We start from the raw sequence: 22,398 nt of genomic DNA on the forward strand, positions 1-22,398 counted from the left end.
CAATATAAAGTATATAACCTTTTTATTATATACTTTAAATTTGATTTAGAAACTAACAACAATTTATAATTTTATTTTTAACAATTTCTTTATTGGTTTAACGGCGTAGTAATTCTTCTGTGTATTGATTGTGAGGTAATGTCTGCGGGTCGGAATGTTTCCGGGCATATACCGTGTGATATATGCCCGCAAACTTTTAAAGAAAAAAGAGAAGAAATGGAATTGAAAGGATATAATACTGAGTTGTACGTCATAATGTCTTAGAAATAGGGTTTGTAGTTGGTTCAACATATATATCATCCGGTTTGGGTATGGTATAGTGGGATATCCATAAGTCATAAACTTAGTCAGGATAAAGTACAAGTGCATAACAAACTACATTGCAAATCAAGGGATGGGTTTCATTGTATGTCTAAAAAGTCCCTGCTGTAGTGAAAATCTGCATTAAATAGTTAGCGTTCGAAATATGATATATTTTAGTGACATGTGTTTGTACAAAGACAGTTTGCAAATCAAAGTAGAAATTTTTCAATAGGAAAAAAAGTGGTCTACCTTAAGAAGCAAAACAAGAAATAACCACTTATTCATTTGTTGCTCATTTGGAGATTAAAACATGGAAGACCAAGTGTTTGCATTAATTTACTGAACGCTATGTTGCATGTAATTTGCTGACAGAGTATTGATCCCTGCAATCTGATAACATATTCGTTACAAAATATGGCACGATACCATCTCAAATATTACTTATTTCTATGGAGTATTGAAATGATAAACAATTGCATGTTTATATTCTTAAAGTTGAATGTTTTCCGGTCTAGTTAACACTGGTATTTTGTCCTCTCCTATCCATTATGTTTAAAGGGTTTACCTACTTAATTTACTTCCTTGTTCGGAATGGCCGTTCCGTATTGGTTCTGCTTTATTTTGTCACTGGGATTTATATATTGCTACGGTATGTACACAGTGTTATGTTGGTATTTTCCTTGTGTTTATACACCCGTCATTAGACATGGCGTATCATGTTATGGCGCTGTTTGTGCGTCTGTCTGGTTGTTGGCTGTTTCATTTTCTCACTGTGATTTATATATTGCTACGGTATGTACTGTCTTGATTATATTTATCGTTCAAAGCATCCATCAAAATTTGTCCATGTAGCCGTTGGTTGTCTATGATCTACTAATACGTACTTGTTGTGAGGTATGAAGTATTTTCCAGTTGTAAAGTATGGGAAATCCTATGACTCAGTTTTTATAATTGATGAGAAATGATAATACAGATGATCCACGGCGTGTCCTTTTGGAATTTTTTTCCGCAACGTACAATGTGTCCGATTCTTGTTTTCAATTGATAAAGTATTGAAAACAAAATTAACAATAGGGTACAAACTTAGGAAGTCGCTGAACAAGTTGTTTTGAAATCCATCTCATCCGAGACGTTTTATACGTAAAAACGTTTCTGCAAAAATTAATAAATTGGGACCTTTTGCCATGTTTAGCAAGTAGAGCAGGTATTGGCTTATTTATTTCATAAAATCAAAATATAGAAGTACAATGTTGGCTTGAAGATCAATAGTAAAAAAGGAAAATATGTACAAAACCTGCTGATGATTTGATGACATAATCGATGAATATTGGGATATACATAGAAAATTGATATGGTGAATAACACTCATTTGAAAGAGTTGAAAACTTGCGAAAAGAAACATTTTCCTTTTATAGCGTTCACAAAACGACAGACATTGTAAAAATGTGTACATGTCAGAAAGGATTAGATAAGGGTATTTAAATACATAATAAGATAAGAATTAGTTGAGGTTTTAATTTAAAAACTGGTAATACTGGCGATTGTCAGTCTAGTTGTTGAAAGCTAGTTTCATTTTCAAATCATCACCTAATGTCATTTCTAACAGAGACTTTATCAACGTACGCCTAAAGGTTCTTTTACATACACTGTGATTTGCTAATTCAAATATTAATTTCAAAAGACTAGTTTCCTACATATAAATGTTTGCAATTTTCGAATTAAATCACTTTATGACAACTTCATTTTTTTAACTATCAAATTAATTTCCCTTTTAATCATCAGTGTTTAATTGCATGGGCGTTTGGGCCATGAGTTCAGACCTCTCCCGAAATGAAAAACAGAACATAAACAAAAATAAATTATAATTAAATGTAGCTATGATAACAACCTCTTTTTTAAAATTAAGGTTACCCCTACCACTGTGTATAATTGCAAGCAAGATACAGTATGAGTCCACACATCCATGTCATAGATATGAAAAGTTTAGACAGAATTTAACATGTTTTGTATATATTTTATGCAGTAGGTACTGTATTTTTGAACCCCAGTAGATGCACACCCAAACTCCACAAAAAAAAAATCAAAGGTTGATTCCCGAGGTTTATTGTTGGGTTTCATTTACCATTGCTGAACATATGTACTTCATAATTTAATTCAGTTCTTTCTGTTAGAATGCTCAGCAAAACAATAATTCACGAGAACACAAACGACAAAGTACGCATGCTATACTAATGTTCGAGGAAATGCGGATAATTCAACACTACATCAGGTTCTGAGGAATCAATACATAATTGTTTCCATAGCATGACATGAACAAATTTTGCAATATCCATACAGTCAGAAATGTTATCAACACAATAAATATAGAATGTGCCTCGGTCAATACCTTATGATTTAAATTACCTATTTTACTGTCTAACCATTTGCACATTTTATATCAATTTATGTTTAAGAAAAATTTTCAGAAATTAATTCCTGAAAAATCATTCATATTTAAAGTACCCTCATATTTGTTTGGTTAGATGAAAGTCATTAATTATATTTGAAAAATCTTTTTTATTTTTAATTTTTAACAGATCTTAAAGACACTGTGTACATGTATATTGGAAATCTGGTAATGGCTTGGGAAAACAATCGGAAAGTTCTTCTATCCTGTGTTGTGAATATGATACGAAATCATTCCATCACAACAGTACCGTGAATTTAGATACCCTTACCTATTAATTCAAATGTGTGATAAATTTGTAATGCATTTCTCACAAGTGATATAAATAAATATGAACAAGTAAACATAGTTTGATGTATAGTTTTTTTCAAAGTTATCAGCAAGTACAATGCCCTTGATTCCAAATGCATGATTATACGGACGCGTACATGATTGTAATGGTAAAAGAACACGGCTTTATTTTCCCCGGCATATATATATGCCTTAATAATTCTTTCGAACCAAAAAAAAAAAAAGGATGATCCTTTCGTAAAATATGGTATCACAATTTCCGGGTATTTATTTTTCGTGATAGCGAGATAATTGCCTTACAATTACGTTGGTACGCGGTTGAGTTAAGGCTTTCCCCATAAAATGTTTAATACCAGTGCCTTACATAAATATACTTTACCGCACTGGCACATTGCACGACGTCACAATGAAAAATACGTCATGACGAAGGTCATGACGTACATATCTGCTATCCTTTTGTGGTTGGAAATGTCAAAATATTGTTTCGTTATTTACCACCGCTGTCAAACAGTAAACTGCAATGGCGTAAACGTTTCTGTCAAATGGGTTATATTAATTCTCTTTGATATTGAAAAAGTTTCAATTCCTTCTTTATATAGCATACATGCTAGACTAATATCCATATTATATTGTGATCTTGATATCGCCCCTAATCTACACGTATAGTTACTTTCACAATGGACTCATTTGCATAAACAGGATTTTCGTACATAAAAAATTCATCATTGGCACGACACCCCGAGGTTTTTAAGTGAAAGATGTTTGATTTATGTGTCATATGAACTTCAGTGCCAAAGGAAAGTTAGGGAAGCAAGATCTGGCTTCAACAGAAAATATGTTTTCCAGGCTAGAATCAACTTCGTATGTGCAAAAATCGCGGCATCTTGCATATTCAATGCAAAACTTAGACATGTTACAACTCACAATAAACTTGCTCTCAGCACTTTTCAAATTAAGAAATTAATATGCTTTGAAGTTATAGTAATTTCAACTTGCAATGATATCTGGATATCGTGCCAATTCAACGATTTATACATACACGATACGTTTTTATCTTGATATTTGATCACGTGAGACAGAGTTATTGTAGAGACTGTCGGTCTGGTGAAAAATGTATAAGAGGTCAATATGCACTTAATGATATATACATATTGTTTTTGTAAAAAAAAAGGGTTGTGTTTACAGAATTTGTCACAAATTGATCTATTTATTAACGCCTTTTTCCTGACATATTTCTATGGTCTTACTTAACACAACTGCGTATGGAGGCATTTGGTTTACTTAACAAAGAAACATGTGCTTTACATATAGATTATGTAATGGTTATCATCTTTTCTTCAGAAAATCTGAGCAGAAGATCGACAACAACTCTATCACAGAGCTCGACCCATATATATATATATGAGGGAGACAGAAGCGTACATAAAACCCAATATTATAGGGTTATTGAACTTATATTGGTGAATATTGGCACGAGTTGGCTGTGAAAATGCACGAGCTTGCGAGTGCATTTCCACAGCCAACGAGTGCCAATATTCACCAATATAAGTTCAATAACCCTTTTATTATATAGCTAAAGTATTTAATTGTTAAATTATATCCCTTTTCACTCAAAATACACCAAAATAGACGAGAATTCATCAATATTGGCATCTAAGGTGAAAGTATGCAATATCAACATGCATTTCTTAACTGTTCAATATTAAACCCGTCATTGATGCATGAAACAAACTGATTTTGTGAATAGGGACATCATTATTTATGACATGTAGATAACAATAAAACAAATATAATTGGAAAATTTTAATTAACAAGTTTAACATTTGATATGCAACACAAACAGAGAAATTATTTATAATGAAACATCAAGTGTTATATCACAGTGTCACAAATGTGGCAGAGATCACAGTTTATGACAATAAATCATAACACATAGAGAGATCACAGTTGTAAACTGGTCTCACTTTTGAAATCCTTGTGCCATGTTGACCTTGATATTGAATGTGCAGTTGTGAAGAACAGTCCCACTACCAAACAAATTCGAAAGTGTCCCTGTTCCGAGACTAGAACTGTGAGTGGATTGAGGGCATTGAGCATCATTCTCTGTAACTGTGGTAGGAACTGTATCCAACGAATATTTTCCCTGGGCATGTGCTCCGAGAGCATATGGCTTAGCTTCATCCTTTCCTGTCAGAATATCAGACATCATAATTTGTTCGTCGTCTGACAAGCCATCGTCATACGACTCCAATGTGTGTGTACTTTTGTGGCCCGTAATATGTTTGATTTTATCTCGTGCAACTCCGGCTTTCCTAAGTGTTTTAACACAAGTTTTCCGCACACTATGGTTTGTCTTGTGTTCTATGCCACATTCCTTAGCAGCCATTGACATAAGTTTTCATAAGTAATTTTCCCCCATTGGTTTAGGATAAAACCAAATGTCAGCACCAGGAGGTATTCGGGATTCAGGAATGCATGTCAAGTAGAATGGACTGTTGGGCGAATTTACCTGCATCGGACGTCGCTTTCTGAATGGTTTGTAGAGTTCAACTGGATCTCGATCTGTTTCAGTTGCATATAGTCTTGGCTTGACTTTCCTCATGTTTTCATTACCAGTACCATCCCTTGTTTTCGTCAAACGTTCATTAAATTCAAGGTACTCTCTACTAGTGACTGGGTCACTTCTAAGTTCAACATCACCAAAGCAAAGTTGTCTATGTTCGTGTCGACCTCGTAGTCCAAAGCATTTGATAAAAAAGAACCATAGTGAAAACTGAAGAACTCGAGGTGATTTTTCTCCCAGCTGCCCCTTCTCCCACATCATGTTTTCTTCCTTTCCTGTCACAGCTCGTGAAGCATTTGGCTTTTGTCCTTTTCCCTCTTTCTTTAGAGATACTTTCTTGGCGTTCAAAGTGCGGTTAGACAACGAAACAATCCGATCCCTCATACTATAATCCCGGTCATGGTCACGGAGATATCTATCTAAACTACACTTAATGGACTGTAAGGATCCTGGCTCGTATTCCCTACCGTCCTTCTTTCGTGCATCGATGTAAAAATTTGATAATAAAACGTCCAATTCTTTTGGTGGAATGTTTTCAATCAATCTGAATTCCCCTTGTCCGAATAGGTACTCCGTGAAAATTTTAATATCCCTTTTGGTCGATTTTACGGTGTTTTCTTTTTTCTGGTCATCTATAAACATGTGGATTCTGTCCACAGATGCAGACGACTCAGTTAACGGCAAATCACTATGAAATAAGTCGGCAAGATCTTGAGGCATGATGTCAAATACCGCCTCTGTCAAATTCGGTCCGCCGTCTGCCATTTTGGCTTGGGTTTGTTTACGTCGTTACGGTAACGTCAATATTGAACGCTCATATTCGGAATGTTTCGGGCGCATACGAATTACGCAATGCAAAGTTAGCGTTCAATAAATTCTTAGGATATTGAACGCTAACATTCTCTAGGTTTTACGCAGATTTTATAATATACTATTTATTAGCTATATAATAAATCTTAATATTAGAGATAACCGATATAAAAGTCTCAAATTTGGGGAATTGAGTAAATACATTTATTGGTAATGTCTTTCATAAGTATATGCGTGAAATAATCAGAGATATCTGAGTTTGAGATTCGGCCAGGAATGTGCATTGAAATGTGCATGTATAAAATTCTTGTCAAGAGAGACAGAATAATGATAATAAATGGTGCTTTTGCACAAACTTGAAAACGATAAAATGATATTTCGGGGGTTTAGGGTTAGGGGGTTATGGTTGGGAGTTCAAATATAATTGACATTGCCTCATTTCTGTACATGTTCCAGCTCTCGTTTTTCATTACTAGTACATGTACAGAGAATGTATACAGGTTCATAACTTCTCTCCTCCCAACTTTTTAACCAAACAATAGTTCTGTTTTGTAGTAATAGAAATGATTTATTCTATTATTTGATATTGGTGAGTGATTTGCAATTTTCCTTTAATTTTTATAGTTGATAATCCAGACATTTGTGTTTTATGCATTAAATTTCTGATATCAAAACAAAGTATACTTTCACTCTTCCGCACTCGTTCCAGTTTTATGTTTTATGCCAGAAATTAAATTAATCCTTCATTATTGCTTGACAGACGGGGAACGAACAGGCGGAGAAGAAACCTATAGTCTATTTCGGTTTTACAAACCAGTACGGACTATTAATGAAACATTGTACTGCGAAATTATGAATGACCCACAATGAGACAACCGATATCAGCGTTAATCTATCTACAGACTCTATTGATAACAGTTTTTTGACGTATACTATTTAAGTATTCGGTATATGATAATACACGTCCGATATATTGGGCTAAAACATGATCCGCCTGTTCCCTCTCTCCCTTTCGAGTTTTATGAGAAAAACTATTTTCGTCGAGTCCTTAAAACAATCATTGTTACGCATATAAAATTCTTTTAGTTTTCCTCCAAGGATATTCTGGAAAGGAACATTAAGCAATATGCACTCAAAGCCGATTATATAAAAACAGTACCTTGCTTCCATTGCCTATGATGTCTATATATATAGCCCTTGATACAAATAACCAACTTCCCTACCTGGTAGATATTTATACATATACTTATTAAAACTTGGGGAATCCTTGTTCCGAAGAGTTTTCCATACAAAAGAAGTCTCTGTGACGCAATCAAGTGGTTTTTAAATAGTCAACTTGGAGAAATTATACATCGACATAATTGTTTACATGAACACGCGTGTGTGTGATGCTACCAAAGATAAATAGGGGTTAGTTTCCTTTTTAGCCGTTGTTTGTGAAGAAGGATTGCTATTCTTGCAGAGTGGGGAATTGTTACCATGGTAATCATCATATGCCAGCTATTACTGTGTGTAATATACAGCACAGCGTATGGTAAGTTTCTCTCTCCCTCCCCTTTTCTCTCTTTCATTAATATGTAATAGGATACATGATACTCCATTTCTTTGTAAATGTTAAAATAACGCACAGGGTAATCAATCTCATAATTATTATGAAAAATACAAAAGTAAGAGGGGGCTAAAACGGACTCCTAGACATACCAATGGTGGGATCAGAAGCGTGGGAAGAGTAAGCATATCCCATATCATTCAAATTCATTGTCATTGACGGATTGTAAACTTTTTTTATTCCAGTTCCACGTCCGGCCTATCACTTAATACCTGTATATATGTATGCATGTATATATCTTTATAAATGACACGCATTTTATGAATAGTTCAAAATATCACCAATTTCCAAAGTATCTGTCGCAATTTCGAGGGTTCCTAAAATATGGATTTTCTCAATCTAAGGAAAGGGATTTCGGATGTAATGACCTTATATCGTGATGTTACAGCAAATGAAGACCGATCGTGATTACAAAATGAAAATGTTATACTTTTTCCACAACTGCTGGGTTTATGTGTACTTACCGCATAAAAGACGTCTCAATAGTAGTGAACAATTCTCGAGATATACGTTAAACAAGAGTCAATCAATTAATCATACCACATAAGAAATAAAATCGTAAATCTATGCCAAAATCAGGGACGGATCTAGGAATTGTGGTTACGGGGGAGGGAGGAGGGCTCTTTATGAGGCAGTGGGTTCAGGAGAAGCCCTGGTGGGGGTCCAAGGTGCGAGGCCCTTGGAAGCTCCTGAATTTTGCAGATTTTATGGAGCTTGAAATAGTTCTCTTAATAAGTAATTCGTAATATTTTTTATCATTTTAATAAGGTGAAATTGATAAAATGATCCAAATCTTAGTTGTTTTTTGGGTTTTTTTTTAAATCAAGTTCTCCCAATAACGTAATTCAAGTAATCAAAGGATTTTTTTGCATTTATCTCTCCGGGAGAAAGTAGTGTTTATTTTATCGGTTAGTACATTTTTCGAAACAAGATACCGCAATTTACCTTGCGAAGGGGGGGGGGGGGCTCCTGATGTGCCATCACTAAATCCGTCAATGAAGATTATGTTCTTCTCAAACGTTAGCGAATTTGCTTACCTGTATTGACGCATGTGAAATTCAAGTTAGATACATGGTGTAATTTGAACATCATAGTTATTTGGCATTAGTCCGTCTTTGGCTTTTGTTTTCTACGTGTGGAAAATGTAGATAACCAGAAACATAAAATATCAACAACAAAAGTCTACAATAACATCCTACAAATTTGATTTACATGTGTTCAGTTAAATGTGTTAATGTTTTTATTGATGCAGAAAGTCTTGAATATATGCAAAACGGACGTCAACAATTGAAAATAACTCAAATGTACTGGAAAACTGGTGTATGTACTTGAGCTATCTGCATTAGTTAAAGTATTTTATACATATATCATAATTACGTGTCAAATAAACACTACCGGGAAGTTTGAAAACTGACAGAAAGTTGGTCTGTATTGCTTATGAGATTGATAACTTTTATTTTCTCCTTTGCATTACCCATCACTTGAAATAATCCTTAAGCTTGGTATGATGATTTTTAAGATGACTATAAATGATGGTTCAGTTGATATTATATAATTACATACAACATTCACCAACGTCCATTTTTAAGTCAATGTCGAATATTGAAATACAGTTACACGTATATTAAAGAGAACCAATTTCGTAACTCTGAAATTTGGAGGAAAACTAAAAGAATTGTACATGCGTAACATTGATTGTTTTAAGGACTCGACGAAAATAGTTTGTCTACTTAGAGACGGCGACTCAATACTACGGCTGTTAAGATGTGATGAGAAGATCAGTGATTCGGGTCATTCATAATTTCGCAGTACAATGTTTCATTGATAGTCCGTACGGTTTGTAAAACCGAAGTAGACTATATGTTTCTTCTCCGTCTGTTCGTTCCCCCGTCTGTCAAGCAATAATGAAGAATTAATTCATTTTTATGGCATATTATCCACAGGTTAGTGCATTAATTCAGGACCTTTGAAACAAATCAAAATTATCAAATTCCCCATTTGAACATTACACAGAATGGAACAGTAACTGTCACTGTGAACCACAATACTGTTTCCATCAAACAGCAATATCAAATTAAATTTAAAGAAAACAATGTAAACTATTTCACTATAATTGTATGATTGCAATGTAAATCATAGAAAATACATGACGTCAAAATCAATGACGTCGTAACAGTGTATGACAGAAAATATCATGTGACTGTCTCGCACGGGTAAAGTCGGTCTCGCACTGGTGTTTATGTGAGAAATGTATTGTTTATGCGATACCTTCCGAATGTTTGTTCTTTTTCGATCCTTAATAAACGTATTCAATGGCTTGTCTAGTCCTAAGTATCATAGTAAACTGAATAGTGTTTTTATAATCGGATTGAAATTTGCGCACAAGTGAGAGATATTGCAAACTCAGTACAAGTGATCATATTTTGATCTGACGTTAACATGAGATGATAAAAGCAGTATCAAACTTAAGTCCATTACATTTGACTTTGGTGTTCCGAATGACAATGAAAAGACTGAACGATGTACGAACGGTGAGCGCACGCTAAATGCTTTGTGAACGGTGAACGAATGGTGAGCGAACCCTGAACGCAAAACTGTGAACGGAGAGCGCATGGTGAACGCACTGTGAGCGAACGGTGAACGAACGGTGATCGAACAGAAAAATGGTACAGTATAACGTTTCAGGGACTGTAAATCTGAATGTGCTAAAACACGGGGTTATGAACAATCCCGAGTAAATATACTGATGATACTATACGTGTATATGATATAAATATCGGATGTTGCTAAAACGTGGAATCGAATGTGGAACGGAACAGAAGAGGAACGGAATTTAAGAATTAGACTGATTAATGTAGAAAATATGGCACATGGAATTCAAAATTCTGAGAATTTGTTTACAAACGATAAAACAAATTAATATAAACATTCTGCATCATACATTGATTAGGCTAAGTAAACGTTTGTATAAGAATTTAAAAAGTGTTTCATAAGAATTTTGAAAGTTTGGCATTGACAGATGTGTTAGCGAGTAGCGACACCTATGGGTAGAGAATGAAACGAACACACGGGATTTATATGCACCCACCCGGCAAAAATTCCATTAACACACATGCACATGTATTTACACATAATACCATACATGTATTTACATACCACAGGGAGTGTCGTATGTATAAAACTACAATAATTCATGATCTTACTAAGTTGACAAGTTAAACATTTTGTGTTTGATTTATCATTTCCACTTAGTATGAAGGACTTCTGGTAGTTTATTATTAAACCAAATACTTGTATCTTAACATTCAGATTGATAATGATATACCCTATAATTCTATTCAAGAATACATTCTTTGTTAGCCTTTTAGCCATTTCATATATTATGAAATAAGTGTGTTAATTCCTCACTATGGATCACAAGTTTCACTTTAGTTTTCATTGGTTCTGTTTCAAGCCTTTTCCCCGCTGTATCTCCTGTATCTCCTCGGGTTAAACACTAATCCGAACTTTCACATAGATTCATTCCAAATGAGGAAAACCTTTTGTACACACTGGACTCGTTCGCATTTAATTTGTATGTGATACATAAATGTATATTATACCGGGTGTAGGACTTAATTCAAATTGAATTATCTTATAAATATCGAATTCGAATAAAAGCAAGGTCGATTTAGAAAGGCAATGTTTGGGGTTAAAATTGTTGAAAAAATTGTTTTATGTTTTACAATGTTTTATTTTTTCGGGGGCTTTTATTAATGGGATATAAAATTTAAAATGGTTTAGATTATAAATCAAGTGTTTTTCATTCTTCAGTATGGTTATCGATTGTTTTGTGAAACAACATATTGTCACTATCGGGGGGGGGGGGGGGGGGCAAAACCGGGAAAACGATGGGATCCACAGCCTCTCGCGTCATATTTTTCCTTGTTAAGTTGGTGGTTTTCTGGTGCATCAAAATTGGTACCGTATACGTTTTACACTATGGAGTAGTATGAAATATTGTAAACGGTGGATTCTGGATATTAATTTCAGTTATCTCTGTAATTTCTGCTTTCCCTTTTCGTATTAAGCCTTTTGATTTTACAAAATGCAGACCTCCTCATCACATCACTGCATACAATATTTTCTGTTTTCGGTTCCGGGTTTTAGCAGCACTACCTAATTTCAGTCATACAACGCTTCAACGCATGGAAGGGGTGCTCCTTAATTGACAACATTAATTTTCCATTTTTTTACATGCAATATTAGTTATTTTCACATGTATGAAGGAAACCTAGGCATTGTGAATTTTATTAGAGTTGATTAAAACATTTTTGTTACGCAATCTTCTGTCTTTTATATAGAAGAAAGTTCACTTGTAGTGAAAATGTTAGCTGTAGGTGTCCAATAAGTTGACAATTGCTCTCCATTATTTTTAAGAATGGACATATACTGTCCGTTCTTAAAAATAATGGACAGTAATTGTCAACTTATTGGACAGTGCCAGGTAAACCCAGTAACTTATTAGACGTCTACAGGTAGACTGAAAATAGGATAAAGACAATACATTTGTCAAAGAGATACAAATTTAATTTTAAATTTCCTACAAGTAAGAATCAAAAGAAATATCGGAAAAATTACTGAAACACTTAAAAACGATATTTCCCTTTAGTAGAATTATCTGCTTCAGCTCGTAAGATTCAGTTTTTGAATCCCATTGGACAGGCCTTTCTATATCGCAAGACATATTTCCATACTGTATTTGAATTTTGCTGGATTCAGAGGCACCTTCCAAAATTTCTTCACAATGCTTTTTATGTTTTCTTTATTAGCATATCCTAATTTTGATTTATTATTTTCGCTTCCATGAATGATTTCATTTTACGAGATAGGCGTATTGGGTTCTTTTCGCTGGCGTTAATTATTTCCTCGTCCTAATATTCGAAAACGCAATGCTTTTCAGATCAAAATTTGACTCCATAACTTTCTCATCCTCCACACCCAGAATGTAACACTCATTAAGACAATATTTCAGTACTTTTACTAAAATCCTTAAATTTATAATGTGCAATGAAAATGATCTCCCCATCAGAGGAAGACATGTTGATATGCATCAGTACTATATAAAGACTGAATATAAAACTTGCAGTAGAAGACTACTTGCATGTACCAGACACTGCCCAATAAGTGAACAAAAGAAACATAATTCTACGCAAGACTGGTTATATTGTCAGACTATTCAAAATAGCTTTATTCATCAGTATCATTGTCAATGAGTTTACCTGAGTCTGTTCATTCTTCTCACAAACGGAGTGTGAACTATTTTTTTTATTTGTCCAATCTATTTTTTTTATTTCAATGACGTATTTTAAGGCTCATATTGTAAATATCCTATTGATACAATTGTAAAAAAAAATAGTGCAACGTGCAAAATTGTAATATTTTCTTTTTTCAGCAATGTAAATATGAGTAAAATATAGACGATTTGATAAAATGATTAACTTTTAAATACAAAGCGGTGAATTTTTTACAAAAGTATTTTCACATTTACAATATTGAAATCTGCATTGACGAAATCTTAAACCAAAATTCCATGTATACGCTGATGTAGTTAATTTAGACAACATTTTTTTCGCAGTTCGTCAATGTCCAAATTTATTGTGTTAATGCAGAAGCTAGTATAACCAACGTTCTCTCAAAACAGGCATTGTTCTATTTTTATTGGTTGTCTTCATAATCTACCAAAACCTGTATTGTTTCATTTTATAGTCGGACAATGCCTGCATTGAGCGACTCCATAGTCAGGTAATGCCTGCACTGGGCAAATCCATAGTCGGTCAATGCCTGTATTATGCGACTGCATAGTCGGTCAATGCCTGCAAAGAGCGACTCCATAGTCAGTCAATGCCTGCATTGGACAATTCAAAAGCCTGTATAGGGTGACTCCATAGTCGGCCAATGCCTGCATTGGACAACTCCATACTCAGCCAATGCCTGCATTGGGCGACTCCATAGTAGGCAAATGCCTGCATTGATCGACTCCATAATCTGCAAATGCTTGCATAGGTCGACTCCACAGTCAACATATGTCTGAATGGCGCGACTTCATAGTCGGCCAATGCCTGCATTGGGCAATTCAATAGTCAGCAAATGCCTACATTGAGTGACTCCATAGTCGTCCAATGCCTTTATTGGTTGACTTTATAATCAGCCAATGCCTTTATTGTGCCAGTTCAAAATCGATCTATGTCTGTATTTGACATCAGAGTTGGTAAGTTGTAGTAATGATGATCATCTCAAAAGTAAATCAACCAAACCCTCCCATCCCCCCCCCCCCCCCAATCCCAAAATGGAAAATTCATTCCAAAATATAATACACAAGCTGAAGACTGCAATGTGATGAGGAGTTGATGTTTATTTATTCCATTTGATCAGCGATGCGTCTTCCTTCTTTTAGGGTTGATGTACCCACCAGTGTATACCTGAAATCAAAGTGACGTATTTTGATTAATAAAAGTCATGCTATTCACTTTGGAACATTTGTATTGTACAAACTTAATGACACAGGTTCTAGATTGACCTCGCGACAATCTTGTGTTATAGATTCCATGTAAACATTTAAGAAGGTTATTATAATATAATTGTGAGTATAATTTTAATCAAATAATCATTGAAAATATATTTATTTATGTGCAGGCGTTAATAATTAATAATTTACACTTAATAGTAAGACAATTGAAGTTATTTCCATAAAGATAAAAATTGCAATGCTTATTCCATTTAAATATATACATGACAAGTAAGAGGTGCATGGGCCACAGCGCTCCCCTGAGTCACCTTGGCTCATATCTAAAGATTTTCTTGAGAAGATTTGGAATTGTTTGCCTGAGAAACTATATATTGTTATTATTTTTAGGCATATTTTCCTTTTTTCTTACTCATACCAAAGATTTTCTTTTGCTCCTATCATCCATTTCCTGAAGGGTGTTCGGAATTGGGTGTACTGCTTGTAATGCAGCTGCAGATGCTTGGCTTTCTATCCTCGCCAAACTCTTCAAGGGAAAACTTATCTAAGTAAAGACTTATGCTTTAATATACTTCAATATAATAAAATGAACATCTAAACAGTGTAATAATCAATGCTTATGCAATAGGTCATATCCAATGGATAAAAGAGTAAACATGTGATGAGAAAGATTATCTCATAATCAATGAATCAAAATAATGTAGAACTTAGATGACATTGAAATTCATATATACAGGCAGAGTCTTTCACTAAATGAGTCTATTGTTTAAGCATGTGTAATGTATACCTGTGTCACCTGAGGAATACATATGTATGTTAAAAAAGGGCCCACAGGTCTTATCGGTCACCTGAGTGAAAAAATATCACTACTCCCAAGGGCTATGCTAATAACACTAAAGAAGATGCATTTTAAGTGTTTTACACATAAACTCTATATGGTAAATTTGGCTCGCCCTAGGGTCAGAACCGCTACCCCGAGGATCATGAAATTTACAACTTTTGGAAGAGGACTTCCTGCTCTGCATCACAATGCATTTAGTTTTTCTTAAAGGTGTGCAGTTGTAGAGAAGATTTTTGAAAATCAATGGTAATAAATTTGAATCATACAAGCCATGGGAAACATGTATAAGAAAGCAGATTTGAATTTAGAGTGCATGTTCGTGATAAACGTAAATACATGTACGTAATAAATCTGCTTTCTTATACATGTTTCCCATGGCTTGTATGATTCAAATTGATTTCCATTGATTGGGATTAATTTAAATGACCATGGTTATCGACCAGATGGTTTATCATCCATTTCTTGAAATTCCATACTTTCTTGACAAATTTCCCTTCCTTTATAAAGCTCAAGTGTTGAAATGAATCAAGCAAATATGTAGATAGAACGAAACTCTATAGGAAATATCTTGCTTTATAACTTTTAATCCTATTCCAAGAGTTAAGATGATGAATCACTTTTAATCATATCATGCATTGATTATAGGATTAAACATTCTTTTTGAAGAATTTATCGATGTGTAAACTCCGGACATTTTACTCACAAACTGAATAAAAGTTACAACGTCCTAACAAAAATACATTTCACAGTGTTCAATAGGTATATATATCATATTACCTTCTACAGTCATTATATGAGCCTTTAACAGACTGGAAAAAATTGAAAACATGGCATCTATGTCTTCATGGGTGTGTCCAACTGGACGCATGTGTAGATAACACTACAAGGTAAACGAATTTGTTCATTATGAAGTTTTAAAAGACATCTCATTAAAAAGCATATAATTGTGTATCCTTCCAAAACACAGAATCTCTACCTCTTCAAAATGTCCAAGGTGTACCAATATTCCCAAGAAGCCAAGGATTGTCTTATTTTTATTGTCTGAAGCACTATCAGTTTGTAGGTGTAATTCCCTTCCTAGCCTTTAAGTCTGAAAAAATATACATGATCAGTACAGATTCGAGTAAAATTTCTACTAAAATGTATATGTGACAACCTAAATACATGTACATCATTGAATAACTCTCTTGGTAATTCTGAATAAAAGTTTTACACTTAATGTGTAATTGGTTCCATTATTTGAAATTGAAGAAATTTCTTAATCTTCAGTCTTCTTATCAAGTAAAATATTTAGTAAGACTGTCAGATTGAGGTTGGAATCATGGGGATACTGCAGTAGATCAAATAGTCATATCCAATTTTCCGGGCTGCTGTTTCATCTCGATAGGAGATATAGCATTTACAAGATCATGTAATCATATGAACTTAATTTCTGTTACATTTTATATATTGCTCTCTCTCTCTCTCTCTCTCTCTCTCTCTCTCTCTCTCTCTCTCTCTCTCTGTGTGTGTGTGTGTGTGTTTCCATACATATATGCTTGCTGTTAACAACCTGAATCTCGGTGGACAAGTACACCCAGCAAATGAGTCCTGATTTGTTGAAGATTTGCAATTTGTTTTGAATTTCTGGATTTTGAATAGAGAATTGGGATGTTGGATTTTCTGGTCCATTCCATCCATAATGATAGTTAGGCATTTGCTGAGATGCATTCTAGATATTTCCCTCCTTTGATAGAAAGCTTCGTTTTTGCTTCCTGCAATGTATTTATGACACGCATAGTCATGATCATACTAAGATCTTGAAAGAAACTCAGGCTTGCAAATCTGTAGAAATTGTTAATTTTAGATGATAATTACCTCACATAATCCCAGTGCTGTTTCTTTCTGTCAAGGATCAGGTTCTTCCCATCTCTGTCATACCTCCCACATTTTTCATATGCAAAGTGTAGAGTGGTACATATATGACACTTTGAAAAGGATTTTCCTGTTAACAGAGGATTAATTGATGAAAGGGGTCGAATTTTACACTTTGAAAAAGGATTTTCCTGTCAACAGAGAATTAATTGATGAAAGGGGTCAAATTTTACGTATAAAATAATATCTCATTTTACAATACAGACATATTTGAGGCATAAGTTTTGATGAGTTTTAACAAGCCTGTCCACAAAATGAATTCATCTTAGTTCTACTCAAGTAAGTTGGGATATGAAAGTAATACTCACTTTAACAACAGTCACGTTTCGGAAGGATCTCTTCCATATCTGCAGAAAAGATGACCTTGATAAGGACTGTGAGTCAAGGTCAGCAGCCATCATTTTCCACACTTTAGTTTTTTCATTCCAGCAGGAAGAGTTATCTTCTCCTGGTGAGGCATGTGTTCACCAATGCCACTGTTCTGAAACCACTCAATGCTCTCTGCAAACAAAATAATCAAACACACATAGAAGGATTTAAGTTCGAGAGACCATACAACATTTTCAGATAACATGTGATTATCATTTGAAAATTATACTCAATGTTGTTATAAATTGTAAATCAATAACTAATTCAACAGATTATCATATAGCAATCAACATCAATTATTGTGATAATATATATTAAGATTCATTTACAACCAGTAATGGTATATGTTGAACCTTTCACAGATGTATGCATACCACTATTTTTAATTGAAGGCCTCACTGATCCAGTATTTGCATGTATATTTTCTCTGGTGCCATTCCTACTTTCACCAAGGTATTTGTTGTATTTATAAGTAGAAACATTATGAACCTCCCTATGAAAGAATACATTTATCAATATAGATTGGACACATGATCACACATTCCTCTATTGTACATGAAAACTAAATCACTGCGCATGCATTTGATGTCTTAAAATTCTTTTTACTCTAGGCAAACGCAAGTAGGACAGATTTTAATCTGATATAAATGAATCTGTAAACTATAAACCTAATTTATATATCTTACTAATGATATATTAAACGTCATGTCCATATGCCATACATGGTCCCACCACACCTCTGTATGAAGCTTGAAATCAATATTTTGAATGCTGTCTTTGAAAGTGAGCATAACCTTAAGGTGTGACAGATGGAAGACGGACATGACAAATACTATGTGTTCCGGTCATTACATGACGAGGTGTTAAACGAATGTGCGATAATGTAACAGTACTTCCAACACTTCATGCAGACTTCCTTTCCACAAATGAGATGGTAAACTGTGTCCTGCGTTGCATGCTCAAAGAAATAGTCTAGTAACCACTGAGTATGATCTTTCTGATTCTTTGGTTCATTTCTCCTAACCTCCATATAGTTTTCACTACAAAATTACGTTTCATGAACAGAAGAAATCTCAAAATTAGATATATATTGAGAAGTTGAAGTTCAGACAATTATAAGAAAGAGTTGGACATGTACCTTGAAAGTTTAAATGTGCAATATTTGGGACATATTGTTCTACAGAGTGTAGATGAGTGATGGCTTGTCAGCCTGATGCCTTAAAATTAAGATGAAATGAATTTAATTGATTTTAAATAAATGATTTTGAAACTGCAATGAGAGCTAGCTGTTCTGACTGGTTTATAACGGAGAGGATTTCACACATTGTACTTCAATATAATTCATTAATACTCCTTATAACAACTTTTCATTACAGATGTTTACATGTACATGTAAATAGATCGTCGAATGACATCAACAGTTTCCTCATCAGTCTCGATATCTGAGTATGGCTCTATTTCATCTGTTTATACAACACATGAAGTTATCACACCCATTTCAACATATTTACATGATTCTACTACATCTGGTTTGATATTGTAACACTATAAGCCAGATTATGTGCTATAAAATAAATCTACAATGATCTACTGCACTGTAGATTAAATGATAAAAAGTTGGCGTTTGTAAAAAAATGTATGTATAGCATAATTGATTTTTTAAAATAATAAATGATACAAGAACAATATATTTATGTATAGAAATGTATAACTCGGTTTTTTGTCCTTACCCATTAGGACATCCAATATGGTCCCGGGCCGAAAACTCTGTCTTGTGGGCTGTACCAATAACTGCAGCTCCCTAATTCTACTTATATTTTTTTATGTTAATCGTCAATAACAATTAAAATCATGAATGATCCAATGCCTGCATTAGCTATTGAGAAACTGGTTCAAAGCATGCATTAGCTCATGACAGAAATTATTCCAGTGCCTACATTGGCCATTGAAAAAGTAACCAATTGCCTTCATTGGCCTTTGAGTGGTCCAAGTCGACATTGACTCTCTCAAGATTCGACCAATGCTAGAGCCACACAATGATGATATCTGCTCTACAGATAGTCATGGAATTTCTGCATTGGCTTTAAAATGATAATAGTCATGTACATTGTAATCATTTGCGAGAAATATCCATGCAAAGTTTCATTTCGTAATATTGGTTGTTGCATTGTTAACTAATTAAATTCCCTCATGTTTATTCATATTATGTGTTAATAATGATTGTATCCAAATACGCAATGACAAAGATACCCATTTCAGGCGCATTTATTATTCCCGTAAAAACAAATTGCCAAATGGAGAAAATTTGCAACAAATATAATCGATGGTATGTTGATGTTTCCACACCACCTTTCGCTGGTCCTTTTTATGAATGGATAGTTTAAACCATATCCTTTGAATCTCGTTACCAATATGATTATCAACAAGTTTTAAAATAAATCAACTCAAATTCAGTGAATTTGATACTAAAGCGGCCATTTCTTTTCAAATCACCCCAAACATTGATCTTATATTAGAAAAAAATAGTTTGGACAAAAAAAAATAGTTCAGAGTCCGTTCACAGAATGGACAGTTTGAGGCTTATATCCTTTACATAGACCATGGGCTAGTAAAGGTAATGGGAGACCCCCTAGGGATTTTTGGAAACAAGTATTTTTTGAAAGTACATAGTCCCTTCATTATAAATCAGGTTGTTTGACATTTTCACGTGGGGGCGCGTACGAGTTTTGGGACAAAAATTATGAAATTGTAAAAATAATAGCTGAAAACTGGAAAAACTCTTTAAATTCGATATATATGCCATTGACACTTGCAAACAAGTATTTTGTGAATGTATTTAACCCTTTCATTTCATATCAAGTTTTTTGACATAAATATGTGGGAGCATTTACGAAGTTTTGGGGCTAAAAATGACTTTTTTTTTAAAAATCGCCGAAAAATGAAAAACTTCTACAGATCCTATATAGATAATGTGGTCATTTGATAACATTATTTTCGGAAAGTTTGGAAGCCTTTCACTATAAATCAGATTGCTTGCATGGATATCTTTTCCAGTTTGGGGGCATAAACCTATAATTTTAAAAAGAAAATAATAATAATAATCGCCGAAAACTGGAAAAACTCTTCAGATCTGATTTCGATGTCATTGACATTTGTAAACACGTATTATTTTAATTTACGTAAGCCTTTGATTGACAAGATGTTTCAAATATAGATATGGGACATTTACTAATGCTGGGTCTAAAATATGATTTTTTTTCTTTAAGAATCACCGAAAAATGGAAAACTTCTTCAGATCATATATAGATACCGCAGTCCTTTGAAAAACAATTATTTTCTGAAAGTATTGTAAATCAGATTGTTTAACATCAATGCATGAAAACTTCTTCAAGTTTTGGAGCAAAAACATAAACTATGTCATTAAAGTATTGTTAAACAGGATGTGTTTGTGAAACACAAATGCCCCCGATAATGCCAATTCTGAAGATGGTCAAGGTCACAAGGACAAATATATTGAAACCAGTAGAAAAATCTTGTCACAAGAAATGCTCATGTGCAATATGAAAGCTCTAATGTTTACCATTTCGAAGTTATGGCCAATGTCATTTTTTTAAAAGTAGGTCAAAAGTCAAGGTAAAAAGGTTTAGTACCAACGGAAAGGTCTTGTAACAAGGAATACTCATATGAAATATCAACAAACTCTACCTCTCACTGTTCAACAGTTATTAACAAGGTTAAAGTTTTTTAAGAAGTAGGTCAAACTCCAAGGTCAAGGTCACAGAGTCAAAAATATTGGTACCCATGGGAAGGTCTTGTCATGAGGAATATTCATATAAAATATCAAAACTTTAGCTTTTACTGTTCAAAAGTTATTAGCAAGGTTAAAGTTTCAGACAGAATGACAAAATTACAGAATGACAGACAGGATAAAAACAATATGCCCCCCGATCTTCGACATCGGTGGCATAAAAATGATAAACTTTGAGAATCTTACGAACACAATATGGCAAACATGTATTTTACTTTAAAGAAAGTTACCCCTTACAATTATATCAAGTTCTTTGGCATTAAGCCAAAGTGTATCTATGAATTACTGAAATATTTTTATTTGTCAAACTACCTTCATTTACCTTCATTTTATACACACTTTCCAAAATTCATAGTGTAGAAAAATCCCTAGAGGGGAGGGGGGTAATGTGTTGTCTAAAATTATTTGTTGCCGCGATTGCTCTAACAACAATATCTTCACGGTCCTATGTAATGTTAATAATGACATTTCGCGAATATACTACCTGGAAGTCTTAAATTGAATTACGCAAGTGCACTAATTTCCAGATTAAGGAAAGATAAATCATCTTTTCCGTCAGGCCTATAGTTTTACATCACCTGAGATGAAAGCTCAAATGCGTTTTTCCTATCATCTGTTCTTTATCGTCTTTTTCTTTGTAACCATTTTCTTACATTTCCATTTTTTTCTCCAGAACCAGCATAATCGGACATACCTTCACACGTCCATCCTAAGCAGTGATATTTATTTCCTTCAACAATTTATATATAATGTTTTTCGTATTAATGATGTTTTAACTCTGCGAATGAAGTTGATACTAGAATGTATTGTGTTTTAACATCACGGTCTAAAGCACCTTCACGTTACCTGGAAAGCGTGCAATTCTGTAAAATGGAAAATCCTAAATGCCACAAATCTAAATTATCAGAAAGCCGAGGTCTATGCTCGGTTATAATCTCC

General features: G+C 33.9%; 1 protein-coding gene across 1 annotated transcript in view; it reads left to right on the forward strand.

The window, feature by feature from the left end:
* The first annotated feature begins 883 nt into the window (after positions 1-883).
* Positions 884-22,398, forward strand: part of LOC130049716 (neurogenic locus notch homolog protein 1-like) — a 60,858-nt gene continuing 39,343 nt past the window's right edge. Inside the window, exon 1 of the mRNA XM_056147661.1 lies at positions 884-952. Within this exon, the coding sequence (XP_056003636.1) occupies positions 895-952 (58 nt within the window). The 5' untranslated portion in view covers positions 884-894. The remainder of the gene's footprint in view (positions 953-22,398) is intronic.

The sequence above is a fragment of the Ostrea edulis genome, chromosome 8, assembly GCF_947568905.1.
Source record: "Ostrea edulis chromosome 8, xbOstEdul1.1, whole genome shotgun sequence".
NCBI lineage: Eukaryota > Metazoa > Mollusca > Bivalvia > Ostreida > Ostreidae > Ostrea > Ostrea edulis.